Source organism: Myotis daubentonii, chromosome 2, assembly GCF_963259705.1.
Source record: "Myotis daubentonii chromosome 2, mMyoDau2.1, whole genome shotgun sequence".
In the NCBI taxonomy this organism is placed as follows: domain Eukaryota; kingdom Metazoa; phylum Chordata; class Mammalia; order Chiroptera; family Vespertilionidae; genus Myotis; species Myotis daubentonii.
Window position 1 is genome coordinate 67,168,799 of NC_081841.1, and position 16,295 is coordinate 67,185,093.

The window sequence follows — 16,295 nt, forward strand, 5'->3', positions numbered from 1 at the left end:
AGGCACTCCTGCTCCGGGGTTGCTGGTACCCATACTTTCCAGTTCTTCTCTCTGGAGAGCCTGTTTTCAACGGGTTATAATCATATTTCATCTTTTCTAAGATGCAAGACTTTTCATATTTTAAGATCTCTGAATTGGGATGTGTCAAAAATTTGATGGCTAAAAAAATATCATTGTGTAATTAGTTTGGCTGGAAGCATTTTTTCCTTTCTCGGTAGTATATCGTATTTAACAATCAATGGCATTTTTGATTTGATGAGATAAAATATAGTATCTCTAAAGGAAGTAATTTCTGCCAGATTTTAATTTGTTATACTTGATATCTGCCCAATAAAATATATATTCTCAACCCCATCAGGGTATTTGGGAAGTACTAAAGTAGAAAAAAATTTCATGCTAAAAAAATTGTCAAAATAAATCAAAATATTATTTGAATATTAAATAGTGTCTATTTAGGTTCAGATTCCAGCCAGGAAGAATGTCTCTGTCCTTTCTATTTTTTAAAATAGAGTTTTGTATTTCTTTGACCTCATTTTTACTGTGAAATAGAAGAGGGGAAAACATGGAGAATCAAAACAAAAGCCCTTGGCGGATGGCTACGTCTCAGGTAGATAGAACTTTAGGGGTACAACAGGTGTGCAAAGCACGGGGGACTGAGAATGCCAAGTGTGGACAGCGTGTGCACCGCTGGACAAGGCCCGGCAGGCCTGGCTGCCAAGCGTCCAGGCCGAGCCAGAATGCTTTGTTTCAAGCTCTTTAGAGTAGCTGGCTCTGCCTGCCTTTTCCTCTCCGAAGGATACACAGCTCACACACAGGCATGCTTGGAACAATTCCTGGCAGCAAGATTGGGTTCCTCGCTAATTTCCCACACACCTGGATCTGCCAGGAAATGTGCACACAGCGTATCCGAGGCACAGCTCTGCCACTGGCAGGAGGGGCCCTTTCCCCCTGTGATGAGCAGGGATGAAGCTGGAGCCCCGAGCTGGAGGTGGGGAGGCTGTAGGACAGTGCAGAGAAGTCTGGGATGTCGTGGTATCTAGCTGGTCCTGCTGCTTAGCACTCGTGGTCTATGCTTATTTATCTTGCCTGGAAAGCTGGAGAAGCCACCCAGACACCGCAGTGCCAGCGTATGCAAGACTTCTGATAGCCTCTGCGCCCAGAGGAACCACCGGGGAAGTGGCCTGTGTGCAGAAGCTTGCAGCTGGGAGGGTCAGGCCAGCCAGCCTCGAAGGGGGCACTTTCCACTGAGGCCACGGAAACCCGCTCCAGCACCCTGTTTTCCCTCTCGTCCTTCCATCCTAGGTCCCTATTATCTCTCAGTTCCCAGACTAAGATGAGTTCTCTGACATCCCTTATATTAGGGCTTCTGCTTCTATTATTCCTTCTGATAGAGCACCCCCCCTCCCCACCATGTTCCCTACCTGGCAGTCTCCTCCCCTTCCCTCCCTCACTGGCCAGCCTGTTCCGAGGTTGGAAAACTGGAGGCGCCCCTCCCCTCCCACTGCATCCAGTTGGAAGAGTATTTTGTTTACCTTGCAAAGCGGCTTTAAAACCATGAGCCCTCATGTCCGAATCCAGCTTGTTGTATCACCTGGAAGATCTGGCAGCACTGGGACTCGCTGTGGCCTGACAACAGTTCCCTGGCTCTAAGCTGCAGCTGTCCCATCAGATGAGACGCAAGCATTACGTTTCTCCAAGGTCTTTCCCACTTCCTCCTGTGTTTGGCTCTACACCCCAGTGCACTGTACCTTTTCTCAATTCTATTTTCATTTTAATTATACTGCCATTGCAATGACTTATTTGCATGTCACTCTTCCCTATCAAACTGGGGGTAAGAGCTGTGACCTGTTCATCTTTCTTGGCACCATCCCTGACTCATGGTAGAAAACGCTGAACAAGCATCTGAGTGAGTGAAGGCGGCCTTGGCAGTGAGGAACATGTCTGAGCATCTCTAGCGGCCATCACCCCCACTGCTCTGAGGAAAGGGACCACACGGTGCCTACACACATGACAACCAGCTGGTAGCCCTGGTGCAGGCACTAGGAGCTGGTAGAAATGGAGAGAAACTCACCTTTGAGAGGATACCAAGAGTACCCATTTGTAATCCCGTTCGGAAAGTTCATTTTGTTTTTACACTGATCTCCTTTCTTCATGTTGACATTTTTTGAGGCGTAGGCATTTGCAAGATATTGGAAAACATCATCATCGGGGGTCAAGCTCCGGGAGTGTAATGTCCCCGTTGCTGTAGGTGAAAGACAAACCAAGACCACCGTGCTGACATTAGGGCCAGAGGCAGCACACAGTGCCATGAGCTGGAACACCAGCACTTCACACTCAGGCTCTCATTGCTTAGAGAGAAATCCTCTAGCCACGTCCGTGAATGCCCCCTCCCCTCCTTCCTACTGTGTAATGAGCACACACAAGGTGACAGCACACAGAATAAGCCTTCTATAAATCCAAACTCCTCCTCCATCAGCTAAATAGTCACTCTTGCATATTTCTGGAGGTCGGTCAAGTTACCCCCTGGGTAGGGGTTAAATGAAACCGCTGTCATATTTTAGGGCCTGGGTATACCTCATCCTGTAGAGTTTTAAGAGGAGTCAGCAATTACTGCTCATACTAGAGGCCCGGTGCATGGATTCGTGCACCAGTGGGGTCCCTCAGCCTGGCCTGTGGGGATCGGGCCGAAACCGGCTCTTCGACATCCCCCGAGGGATCCTGGATTGCAAGAGGGTGCAGGCCAGGCCAAGGGACCCCACCAGTGCACAATCAGGACCAGGGAGAAACTGTGGGAGGGCTCCAGGGCATGTCCGGCCCACCTTGCCCAGTCCTGATTGGTCAGACCCCATCAGCAAACTAACCTACTGGTGGGAGCGTCTGCCCCCTGGTGGTCAGTGCACATCATAGCGACCAGTTGAACGGTCGAATGAATGGTAGGACACTTAGCATATTAGGCTTTTATTATATAGGATGTTTAGCAAAGAAAGGTAAGTTGTTCTAGTTTTATTTTCCCTTAGCTATGCTGCCGCTTGTGAGGTCATCGAAATTCCAGTTTTACTGTTTCACTGGTGAATGTCAAGCAATCCTGTTGTTGCTTGTCAATTCAGCCATACTGTCCAGCTACTGTTTATAAGTTGTAGGAAGGATGGCTCAGGGTTGAGAAAATACGGCTCTTTCTACCCCTGCCAGCGAAGTTACTAGGGACAGAGCTAATCCCCATTCAGAGGCAGAGTTTTCAGCCCGAGTTTGCTTACCTGAAACACCGTTATCGAAAGGGTAACTGGCCACCAGGGCACCACCGTGGAGGTTTGCCGAGAGGACAAACGTTTCTGTTTTCAGCCACTCCATGATTGCCACAGTTTCAGGCTGCCTTGATTCATTATTAAATTCAAAAGCATCGGGGAAATTTCTATTCAGGTCATAGAAGTTATTATTTTCCCTTTAAAAGAAAGAATTTTTTAGGCTTTACTGATGGCATGCGCGGGAGTGGATTCGTGCAATGTGTAAACATTTTGTTTGGGTTCCAGGGGTTTTTCCAAATATGAGTGCAGGGTGGTTTTTCCAAATATGAGCCACACCTGGCGTTCACACAACATGCAGCCCCCTCTCCTGCCACTCGCTCTCACCAGCAGACAGTAGCTACTGGGATGTAAGCAGAGGTTTGATGAGTATTTCCATTTGGGGGCTGTTGCTCTTTCCACTCCCTTTTGGAACCCCGAGACCCCAACATTAGCCACGTGGAGAGCCCACACAGAGAAATGAGGAACCCAGGGGACAATCGGAAGTGAGACTCCAGACATGTGGTCCCACGTTAGCTGTCTCAGCCAGACCCCCGCGGAGGCCCAGACACCATACACGGAGCTCAGACAACCCTATCTCTGCTGCGCTGCCCAAATCCCTAACTCACAGAACTGAGAGTAAATAAAAAAGAGGTTGCTTTAAGTCCCAACATTTTGGGGTGGTTTGTTACAAAGTACTGAGAGCAGAAACCACTGGAAGGTGCTACTTGGAAAGGGTTCTGGCCATGTTTAAATACGCTAGAGAACCTTGAAGGGGTCACATGGTGAGATTTTATTTATTTTGGGTAGAAGCAACCAAACTTTTAGTTGCACGAATATAAATGTATATTAGACAATTGGGAAATTCCAAACTGCCCGAGGCAGCTTGAAACCAAATGAACTGTGTAATTCAGAAATACTACTTTCCATCCTGACAGTGCTCTTGTAAACATGGCGAATGTTCCTAAAACCCGCCGGACTTTCTGTAAGTGGCCAGCACCAACCCCACAAAGTGCCACCGGCGAGAAGGCCAGGGTACTCCGGGTGCGCGGGGGCAGCGGCGTTGGACAGGCAGCAGAGTGGCTACGGTGGGCAGACTAAGCCGATTTTCCACAAAAAGGCTAACACTACAAAGAAGATTGTGCTGAGGCTTAAAGGCGATGAACCCAACTGCGGATCTGAAAGAACGCTGGCCGTTAAGAGATGCAAGCATTTTGAACCGGGAGGAGAAAAGAGAAAGGGCCAAGTGATCTGGTTCTAAGCTTCATATTTTGTTTTATGATGAAGGAAAAATCTTGAGGATCTGTTCACTTCAAAAAAATCCTGTGAGACTCACTCTTCTTTTTGATTAGTTCTCGTACTGGCTTAATAAATCCAGCGGTCATTATTGAGGGCCTCGGTACTGTGCTGGGTCCTGGGGATTGACGAACACAATGGGCAGGATTCCTGACCTCAGGGAGCGTACAGTTAGACGTTACACAGGAAATGGGACACTGAAGATGGTGCTCTGAGAGTAAAGTGCAGGTGATATGGGCATCATTAGGGACCTCATGCCCGCTAGCCAGGGCAGGAGTCTTTGAGGACGTGCTGTTTGAAGAGTGGGAAGTGCAGGGCGCCTGAGGTGAGAAAGAACCCCAAGGTCCAGAAGAAGAAGGCTGCCGGAGCTGCGGAAGCAGGTGAGGGAGGAGGGGTGGCGAACGCAGCAGTAAGGAGGGCACAGGAGTAAAGCAGCCATATTCGATTTCACTTTTCATCCTAAAAGCAGCCAGCAGGCATCCCTGGAGAGGGTTCAGCTCTGAGATGGTCCCCTAACCCCTCGCACAGGGCCCAGGGACTCTCTTAAAGGGGGTGGGAGTGGGGAGCTTTTTGTTGTTTTGTTGTATCCTATCTAATAAAAGAGAAAAATGGTAATTGGCGTACGACGATACCCTTTTCATTGGCTAATCAGGGCTATATGCAAATTAACTGCCAACAAGATGGCGGTTAATTTGCATATGTAGGCACAATGCAGGGAGGCAAAAGGGAAAGCAGGAAGAAGCCCCCTGCCACTGACAGTGATCTGAAACCCAGGGGGGAGCTAAGAGCTGGGGGGCAGGGCAAAGGCGGCCCTGGGGCCACCTTTGCCCTGCCCCCCAGCCATGATTGGAGAATCAGGCGCTTTTGCCGCCCTGGCCAGTGATAGCAGGAAGTAGGGGTGGAGCCAGCAATGGGAGCTGGACACGGTCGAAGCTGGCAGTCCCAGGAGCTAGGGGCCCCTTGCCTGGGCCTAAAGCGGAGCCCACGATCGCGGGGCCGCTGCAGCTGTGGGTCCCCGCTGCCCGGGCCGGACGCCTAGGCCAGAGGCGTTAGGCCTGGGCAGGGGCGGAGCCTGCAACCGCGGGGAGCTGGGGGTCCCCTGCCCAGGCCTGACACCTCTGCCAGAGGCCTCAGGCCTGGTCAAGGGGCCAATCCGGTGATTGGTGATCGGAGGGTGATGAGGGTCAACTCCTCTGGCCGAGGCATCAGGCCTGGGTGGGGGGCGGAGCCGGGGATTGAGGGGATATGATGGTCCCCTTGCCCAGGCCTGAAGCCTGGGTCAGAGGCGTCAGGCTTGGGCGGGGGGTGGAGCAAGCGATCAGAGGGAGATGGGGGTCCCCTGCCCAGGCATGATTCCTGGGCCAGAGGCCTCAGGCCTGGGCGGGGGCCAGAGCCAGTGATCGGGGGGAGATGGGGGTCCCCTGTCCAAGCCTGACACCTCTGATGGAGGCGTCAGGCCTGGGCAAGGGGCCGATCCTGCGATTGGAGGGTGATGGGGGTCAACGCCTGAGGGCTCCCAGTATGTGAGAGGGGGCAGGCTGGGCTGAGAGACACTCCCCTCCCCACACACACCCAGTGCACGAATTTCGTGCACCGGGCCCCTAGTTTTAAATAAAGATCGACTAGCCCCTCCTTACCTTCCATTAGTGTAAAAACAGTCAGGCTTTTTGACAGCTTCGAATCCATCTGGGTTCATTGAAGGCATGATGTGTATCCGGGTACTATTGATTAAACGGGTGATTTCAAGGTCTTTTCCATCGTTGGTTATGAGATAGTCAATTAAATGGAGCAGCAGTTCCCGCCCTACAGTCTGCATGTGGGAAAGGGGGTAGCATTAGGTCAGAGGAGAACAGTTCAAATTCCCCAGCAAGGGGCTCTACACGTGGTAAATGTTACCAAAACCAGTTGCGAGAGAGACCCCTGTTTCTCAAGCACATCGACACTGGCGAGTGGCCGTCAATCATGGGGGTGCAGGAAATTATTCATTAGTAGAAGTTCTTTTAAAAGTTAATTAAAAACTACCCATCTGTAAATAATTTATTTTTTTAAAAAGGATTAGAGTGAACCCAAAACACTAATTTGAAAGAATATGTGCACCCCAGTGTTCACTGCAGCATTATTTACAATAGCCAAGCTACGGAAGTGACCCAACTGGATAGACCAATGGATAAAGAAACTGTAATATATATATATTACTTGGTCATGAAAAAGAATGAAATATTACCATTTGCGACAGCATGGATGGACCTAGAGGGTATTATGCTAAGTGAAATAAGTCAGTGAAAAACAAATACATTGCCAGACGTGGGATGGGTGGGTGGGGTCCTAATATATGGTGACAGGAGAAGATTTGACTTTGGATGGTGGGCACATGGTGCAATATACAGATCTTGTGACATAGCAACCCACACCTGAAACCTATATGTTCATGTTGACCAATGTTACCCCAATAAATTTAATAAATATTTTAAAAAAGGAAAAACAAATACCATATTATTTCACGTATATGCATGTGGAATCTAAAGAGCAAAATAAATGAACAAACAAAATAGAAACAGACTAATAGAGACAGAGAACAGACTGAGGTTGCCAGAGGCTGGGGGCCTGGGGATCTGGGTGAAAAAGATGAAGAAATTAAGAAGTACAAATGATAGTTACAGTCATGAGGATATACAGTACAGCATAGGGAATATAGCTAATAATTATATATGGTGCCAGGTAGGTACTTGAAATGTTGGGGGAACACTTTGTAAAGTATATAACTGTCTAACCACTATGCTGTACACCTAAAATGAATACAAAATAATATTGAATGTCAAAATAAAATAACGAAAAACTCTGTGTCACTACCATTTTGCTGGGTATGTTTCTAATGTACATTAAAATAAAAGCACTAGCCAGTTTTGGTTTAGTGAATAGAGCATCAGCCATTGGACGGAAGGGTCCGGTTTTTATTCTAATCAAGGGTATATACCTCGGTTGCAGGTTTGGCCCCTGGCCCTGGTCAGGGAGCCAGGGAGCATGCAGGAGGCAACCAATCGATGTGTCTCTCTCACATCGATGTTTCTCTCTCTGTCTCTTTCTCCCTCTTCCACTCTCTCTGAAAATCAATGGAAAAACATCCTCGGGTGAGGATTCACAAAAACTACAATTAAAATAAAATAAAAGCATGACTCTGAAAATAAAATGGTCATCACATCCACCTAAAATTATCTTATGCAGCAATGATTGGAGAGATTTATTGTTTTGTTTTTTTAAGTAATTCACATTTTAGCCTTATTTTGGAAAGATTTGATTATCAATTTCTCCCTGTAACCCTGGCTTTAAGGAGCCTGTTTCTGAGTAAGGCATGTCTACCTCTTACATAAGATCAGGTGCTGCTGAGGGCTTGGAGATGGGAAGCCGGGCAGCAGGAGATTAAATAGAGATAGTGCTGAGGAGGCATTAATGTAGGCAGTGCAGGAAAAGACCCTTCCATTACAGCCCCACTGTGGGAATGCGTTGCTGTGACAAAGGATGAGCAATTCCTTTGCTCCTCACTGGCAAGCAAGCAAAGAGACCACTTTTTATGAATTTTTTATCTGAATAAATAAACACAAAATAATTGGGACTAAGAAAATTTGTCATATACCAATTATTTATTCACAGGTAGCCATGACATTCAGAGTGGAAATACTCAATTCTGGCTTCGAATTCTTCCTGCTAGTTTCTATCTTTTCCCCCTACTGTGATTTTTGTTTTTACAACAAAAATTGTCACTTGAAAAAGTCCTTACAACCTAATAACCAGAAAAGGTAAGCGAGTCATACACTGGGTTTCCAATTCTGTGCTTTGGAAACTCAAGCACTTTTGGAAGCAACCTCCATGAGCCTTCTACTGGCTACCCTAAAACCAGCGAGAGGGGGCTGGGGACTTTCATTTTCTTTTCTTTTTTAAAAAATAGAGTTTTGCCAAACCGGTTTGGCTCAGTGGATAGAGCGTCGGCCTGCGGACTGGGAGGTCCCGGGTTCGATTCCGGTCAAGGGCATGTACCTTGGTTGCGGGCACATCCCCAGTAGGAGGTGTGCAGGAGGCAGCTGGTCAATGTTTCTCTCTCATCGATGTTTCTAACTCTCTATCCCTCTCCCTTCCTCTCTGTAAAAAATCAATAAAATATATTTAAAAAAAATAGAGTTTTTATTGATTTCAGAGAGGAAGGGAGAGATAGAAACATCAATGATGAGAGAGAATCGTTGATCGGCTGCCTCCTGCATGCCCTCTACTCAGGATCGGGCTGGAAACATGGACATGTTCTCTGACTGGGAATCGAACCATGACCTCCTGGTTCATAGGTCGACATTCCAACCACTGAGCACCACTGGCCAGGCCTCCAGTGTCACTTTTAAATGAAAGAAAACCTATGTTACTGGAGGGGAAAAAAATCGTGCTTTTCTGTTTGTTTCCATATGCCAAAACAAATCCCAAGTTCTCCACTGCAGAGGGTAAATAAAAATCTTGGAAATACAATAAAACACTAGCAAAGAGCCAGATGATTTAAAAAATGCTGAGGTAAACAGATGAAATTTCAGAGGGAGTTAAACAAAGTCCTCTTTTTTTGGCTGGGCCATATTACTGCTGCCTCTGTAACAGCAGATTTATGCCAAATAGTATTCAAATTAATTCTTCCCAACTTTAATATAAATGTCTCAATCACTCATGTTTTATGTATAAACTTCTCTTCATTTAAAATTAAGTCTTTGAATATGAAACCTTAGAGAGTTCAAATATTAAGAAAGAATGTGGTCAAAACAGTGTCCAGTAGTTTAAGCAGCCTTTCATTCCGCCGCTCACTTCCTTCTGGGGAGGGTGACTTAAGGAGAGACTCCCTAATGAAGAAAGCGAAAGGCTGAACACACCAGCTCCGGCAGCCTTTCCCTCATAACTCATTCGGCCATTGAACCGGACATAATGCAGAAAACAGAAAATAATGCCCCATCCGTTTTCATTCAGTTCGGTCATGCTGGAATTTAGACAGATAAAACTGAGTGTTTGAGCTCTTTCAAGAATGTTTATAAACAATGAAAACATTTTTGTAGGAGCAACCCATGACATAGGCAGTGCTGTGTGAGCGGGAGTGTGAGTAGCACAGGAGCGTCAGCAATCCCATGCTGGAGTCCGGGAATTGGTACACTCTTAGCTCTGAGGTGCCACAGTGGTGTTACAGATTTAATTTACAATCGATTGACTAAATCCTCTTCAAACAGCCTAAAGATGACTGTGTCTGGCACACTTTTACCCGGCCTCCCAGCCTATGTGGTCCCACAGCTCTGCACATGTGTGCTATCCCAACACTGCTCACATAGGTACAATGGCCTGACCGACCCTGACTGGCCACCCTGCCCCACTCCACCATCTAGACCTGGGGGCAGGGATCCTGCTCGCTTTCTCGGTGGCCCTGGGACCTTACCCAGCTCCTGGTATATCATGGACTCAAAAATTACTGTCGACAAGTCTGTTCCAAGGTCAAAACTGTGCCAGGAGGAATTTTCTGAAAACATGAGGACTTCAGTCCCTTAGTGAGGGGACACATACAAACGCTCAAGTTATTTCCTTTGAAGGATTTTCAATATTAAACAAACTGCACAGGGATGGGGCTAACAGTTCTGCTCATGCCGAAGGCTCAGAATTTCTGGTCACCCAGCCCAGCCTCACCAAAAGGGATTATATATATATATATATATATATATATATATGGGATGAGATACTTTATCTGGAGTAAAGACTAGTTCTATCTAAATCCAAAAAGAAGATTTAGCCCTAGCTGGTTTGGCTCAATGGATAGAGTGTCGGCCCGTGGACTGAGGATCCTGGGTTTGATTCCGGTCAAAGGCACGTACCTCGGTTGCAGTCTCGATCCCTGGCCCCTGTCGGGGCATGTGCAGGAGGCAACCAATGGATGTGTCTCTTTCACATCGATGTTTCTATCTCTCCCCCTTCTTTCCACTCTCTCTAAAAATCAATGGAAAAATATCCTCAGGTGAGGATTAAAAACAATAAAAAACAAGCAAACAAAAAACAAAAAGAAGCCCTAACTGGTTTGGCTCAGTGGATAGAGCGTCAGCCTGTGGACTGAAGGGTCCCAGGTTCAATTCCGGTCAAGGGCATGTACCTTGGTTGCGGGCACATCCCCAGTAGGGGGTGTGCAGAAGGCAGCTGATAGATGTTTCTCTCTCATTGATGTTTCTAACTCTCTATCCCTCTCCCTTCCTCTCTGTAAAAAAAAAAAAAAAAAAAAAAAAAAAAATCAATAAAACATATTTAAAAAACAAAAACAAAAAGAAGAATTAATTATCCAAAGCCACATTGCAAAACAGGATATTCTCCTACCATCTTGGATGGGGTGGAGGAAAAATGTGGGAAGTGGCATTTGGAAGGACAAACTCTAAGGCTTTAATCTTTTGTTTTGTTTTACTAAGTTTGGAACCTCTGCTGCATGCTGGCTACACATCCCAGACTGTCCAGGACAGGCACGGTTTCAGACAGTATGTCCTGTTGTTCAGGGAAACATGAGCATATCCTCTAAATGCAAACATTTAGACATACCAACTGCATCTCATAGGCTGTCTCATATCTAGAGAGCGTGTGAAAATCACTTGTCTTCAAAGTTGAAAAATAGGGTCACTATTATGCAGGGAATGTTTTTCCCTTCAACCCATTTATCTGGAATACAAAGTAATTATATAACTTAATGCCACCAACTGTGAAATTCTAAGTGTGATGTGGATATTTCAAAAGTCTATACCCAAATAAACCATCATAGTAAAAAAAAAAAAAAAAAGCATTGATGTTTAAGAAACAGAAGTTTTTAAACCTCCCCTCCCCCCCAAAAAAATTAGAATTGGTAATGCAGTTAAGCTTAACAAACCCATATTGAACACCTACTCCAATACTACTTACAACCATGGGTCCTGAGGTCAAGGGCACCTTGTGAACCCAGCTTCTGACTTGTGCTTTGCCTATTACTGGATTAGTTTAAATTTATTGGCACCCAACTTTTTAAGCGCATAGTCAGGCTTCACTTCAATATTTGTATTAGAGAGGAATTAGATAAGTCTTAACAGTCTGGAGATTACCCAAGTATAACATCTTTTTCTACAAAGGTTTTTATAGAATGGGATAGAAGATAGGCACAAAACAGGGGCGGGTGGGTGGGGGGTGGGACTTGAGGAAGGAGGCAGCAGCGATTTCCCAGCTTCTCTCCGGCACCTGTTTAGGCCGCGGGTATTAGTTGTCTCAGTGTCAGGGCATGGTCCCAGTTCTCAGTAGAGCTCTGATTGTAGAGATTGGGTTACAGTTTACTACAAAGCCAGCCAGTAGCAGGATGAGGTGGAGGGACAGGGCAAGGAGGCAAAGGCCCCACTCGCAAACACTGGGAATATCTGTGGAGTGAGAGAATGGCCCAGAGCCCCGCTCAGTGCGCGCTGGTATCATCCCTCGCGATTAAAAGCAATTCTTAGACTTCAGGTGTGTCAGCACTGCCACTTAGGCACTTGCATAAAGTGAACCTAGAATGGGGCTTCTACAATGCACCACCCCAAAGGATGTGCAAGGAGGGACTGGGTTGTCTGGAGAAACACTGCTAGTCTCATTAAAATGAGAAAGGTAGAAACTCAGAAATATTTCTCCCATGTTCTGAAGCAGCATGAACATCAGGTGACAACGGCTTATCAAATATCAGTTAGCTACCCAGTGTGACTTCACTGCAGTTGGGGGCGGGGTGGGGGGTACGGAGTAGGGAGAAAAAAGGGGCAGACAGCCTGGCCAGCATAGCTCAGTGGTTAGTGTCGACCAGGAGTTCATGGCTGAATTTCTGGTCAGGGCACATGTCTGGATTGCAGGCTCAATCCCCAGTGTGGGGTGTGCAGGAGGCAGCTAGCTGATCAATGATTCTCTCTCATTATTGATGTCTCTTTCCCTCTCCTTTCCTCTCTGAAATCAATCAATCAATCAATCAATCAAAGAAAGGAACAGAGAGAGGTGACTGGGAGATGTTGATTCCAGTATTCTCTGAGCTTGCTAGCCCAAATCTTGTTAATGGCACTGAAACAACTAGGTATCCTGGTCGCTCCCAACTGCCCTCCCTGCTGGCCTGGTCGCCCCTCATGTCCCCCCGCCAGCCTGGTTGCCCCACACAGCCTGCTGTTCAGTCGTTTGTTTGTCTCTCACTAACCCCGCTGCCAACCTGGCTGCCCCATGCAGCCTGCTTGTTCAGTCATTTGGTCATCCCTCACTAACCCCCCTGCCGGCCTGGTCATAGGCAGCCATCTTGTGAGGGTGTGATGGTCAATTTGCATATTATCACTTTATTATATAGGATTCTTCCTTTTTAAAAATATATTTATTGATTTCAGAGAGGAAGGGAAGAGAGGGAGGGAGACAGAAACATCAACAATGAGAGAGAATCATTGATTGGCTGCCTCCTGCATGCCCCAGACTGGGGATCGAGCCCACAACCCAGGCATGTGCCCTGATCTCCCAGGAATTGATTGACCTCCTGGTTCATAGGTTGGCACTCAACTACTGAGCCACACCAGCCAGGCAAGAGGAAACATTTTATAATACAGTGTGGTTAATTCTGTCCACCACGCTACTCCGTGCACATGTGCCCCTGTGGGATTCTCTGCACGGGGCCCACAAATCCCGGAACAGCACAGTCCCTGAGGTCAGCATTCAAAGTCTGTGCCAAAGAGTGAGGACTCCATCCTAAGAAGGTTAGGAGTCACGGCCCTAAGAGGTTAACTATGGTGCTTTTTAATAGTGGGTTTTGAAATGTTCTTTCAATTCCAAAAGATCTGGGAGAAGAAGAAGGATGAGTAAAGTGATAGACCTCAAGCTCAAGTGACTCGTCTGCTCCTGGGTTAAGCCACCACACCCCCCAGCTCCTAGTGGCACCAGGAGGGCAGAACAGGCAAGATCTCAAAGTCAGAATAACAAGGTTCTCAACAGCCCCTAGCGAACCACAAACACTGTTCCCAGCGGGGACACACAGCAGGAAACAGGACTTCAGGTCCTCACCCCAAAACACCCCGGGACTTTCCCCTGCCTGATCTCAGTCCTCAGATCAAAGTGAACCAGAGAGCCCTGATCTGAGGGGTACATATGTTGGTACCCCTGACTACCTGGAGAGCAAGGTGCCAGAAATTTGGGAAAGTGCATGGAAAGAATAAGCATGGTCAGAGGTGAGCGAGGGAATGGACTCTGCTTACCTTTGGAAGTTTGGGTTCAGAGAATTAATTTTGGAGCAACAGGCTGCAACCTCTGAAATGTCAGGAATTCAGTAGTAAATGACGGGAGCCAATGAGTGTCATGTGTCTCTTATTAGAAATGGATTGCACAGGACCTTGATCAATAGGCCAGATAGCAAAAGGCAAAGGAACTCTGGGCTGCTGTCTATAATGAATGGTTGTTTTATTAAAAACAACTTTGGTCAGACTCCCAGCAATACCACATCTTTTAAAGCGCAGCCCATTATGCTCAAAAAGTCACAGAGGGATTGAACTTCCACCCAACTACAAATCAGGTTCAAAGGTCAGCCTCTTTCTTGGAGGCAAGCGTTTGTATCATAGCTGCAGATTCAAGAAGAACCGTCTGTGGCAGGACAGGTTGGGCAGCATGCCTGCGTGCGTGCGTGCATGCGTGTGTCCTGTCCCTGTAGAGCCCGAGTTCGGGGAGGGGTAAGCCACAACAGGAAGCTCAGCATTCGATTAGAGCATGCCACCCACACGATTGCAACTTCAGAAGTGTTTTAACAAGCCTGCCGGTTGTACTTACTGGATATGCGTTTACTTTGACATTCCTTAAAGGTAAGTGTGTTTTACAGGGCGTTACACATTATTCCTACGTAAACTCTCCTGAATGTGATGACTATAAACTATCTTTGCCTTCCATCTGATTGCCTAGTTGTAGGAAGTCCTGGCGAACAAAAAATACTACAGTTGTCATATTCTTTAAAAAAAATTAATTTTATATTAATTTCAGAAAGGGAGGGAGAGATAGAAACATCAATGATGAGAGAGATTCATTGCTTGGCTGCCTCCTGCACACCCCCTACTGGGGATTGAGCCTGTAACCTGGGCATGTGCGCTTGACTGGAATTGAACCTGGGACCTTTCAGTCTGCAGGCCGATGCTCTATCCACTGAGCAAAACCAGCTAGGGCCAGCTGTCATATTCTAAAATACTCTGAGATGTAAGGTGAGAAATAGCAGTGAGCATTTTCAAATGCCTAGCAAGAATGGCAGGGCAGGTAGGAGCAGTAAAAGGGTATTTTGCAAAATATAAAATAAATAACAGAAAACAAGATAAAAATAGAATTTATCCCTGCTAAGTTGGAAAAGAGACAAGGCATTAATGGAATTTTAGAGTGTTTGTAGAATGGTGGCTATGAGAGAACCCTAACTTTGATTGTCTAAACTTGAGCATGGATGAAGACCAAGTGACAAAAGCATTAAAAACCCAGATATTATGAGTTTGGATAGTAATTTGGGATCTTCTGATTGCTTGGAATTGAAACAGAATGTAGCTCCTTTGCTGGGTCACCTTGTTGCTGATGGGGGGGGGGGGGGGTTGGGGGGGGGTAAAAAACCAAATGCCTGCGATGGTTGTTGGGTTCTGGTTGCTTAATTCTCTCAGAAGGCCCAACAGGAGACCGTTCCAGATTCTTTGCTGTAATTTGTGCTGCCTCCTGGCACTTAGGCAGAGCTCAAAAGACCTCAGCAGAGTTTCTGTGGTGACGTTTCACCTATTTAGGCCCCATACATACCTCATCTCCGTGCATATTTGCCACGTACTTGAACTCTGGAATCCCGATTCTGTGTTCCTTTGGTGAGCGTCCCACGACAAGAACCCACAGGTTTCTGCCTTTATAAAGAAAAAAAAAAGACCGAAAAATAAGTTGTCTTTTAAAATGACAAATGGACTCTGGGAGAATGACCAAGGGAAACAACCACTGCTTCTCCCCCTGATTAAAGCTTCATGATGCTCCAGTTCACGACCAGCACCGCTGTGCTTAAAGGGCCCCCAGTGTACTGCCAGCCCAGACCCTTCACTTCAGCACAAATATTTAACTTACTATTTTACAATGTGATATTTAAAAACTGAAGGCTAGCCCTAGCTGGTTTGGCTCAGTGGATAGAGTGTTGGCCTGTGGACTGAAAGGTCCCAGGTTCGATTCCGATCAGGCCACATGCCCAGTGGCGGGGGGGGGGGGGGGGGAGGCGGTGCAGGAGGCAGCTGATCAATGATTCTCTCATCATTGATGTTTCTATCTCTCTCTCCCTCTCCTTTCCTCTCTAAGATCAATAAAAATATATTTTTAAAAAAACCCAACCAAAACCAAAAAAAAACCTGAAGACTTGTTGAGGGACATAGATCTCGTTTTTCCAAAATGCTTATTATATGCTTTGCTCTGAGTTTCTAGTGCTTTATAGAAAACTAGAGGCCGGGTGCACCGGTGGGGTCCCTTGGCCTGGCCTGCAGGGATTGGGCTGAAACCAGCTCTCCAACATACCCTGAGGGGTCCTGGATTGTGAGAGGGTGGTTCTCGGGTGACACACCACAGAACTGGCCTCCCTCCTCTCTGGTTCCAGGTGTGTCACCTGAGAACCACAGTTACCAAGTCACTGCAGCTCAGCAGCTTCTGCGTTGAGTGTCTGCCCCCTGGTGGTGCGTGCATGTCATAATT

General features: G+C 46.7%; 1 protein-coding gene across 2 annotated transcripts in view; it reads right to left on the bottom strand.

The window, feature by feature from the left end:
* The window catches only part of CPM (carboxypeptidase M), a 73,242-nt gene that overhangs the window by 13,652 nt on the left and 43,295 nt on the right, over positions 1-16,295 (bottom strand). For both annotated transcript variants that reach the window (XM_059683571.1, XM_059683572.1), the window contains exons 3-6: positions 15,375-15,472; positions 6,212-6,384; positions 3,255-3,439; positions 2,072-2,242 (exon numbers count right to left, since the gene is read on the bottom strand). In XM_059683571.1, the coding sequence (XP_059539554.1) occupies positions 2,072-2,242; positions 3,255-3,439; positions 6,212-6,384; positions 15,375-15,472 (627 nt within the window). The remainder of the gene's footprint in view (positions 1-2,071; positions 2,243-3,254; positions 3,440-6,211; positions 6,385-15,374; positions 15,473-16,295) is intronic.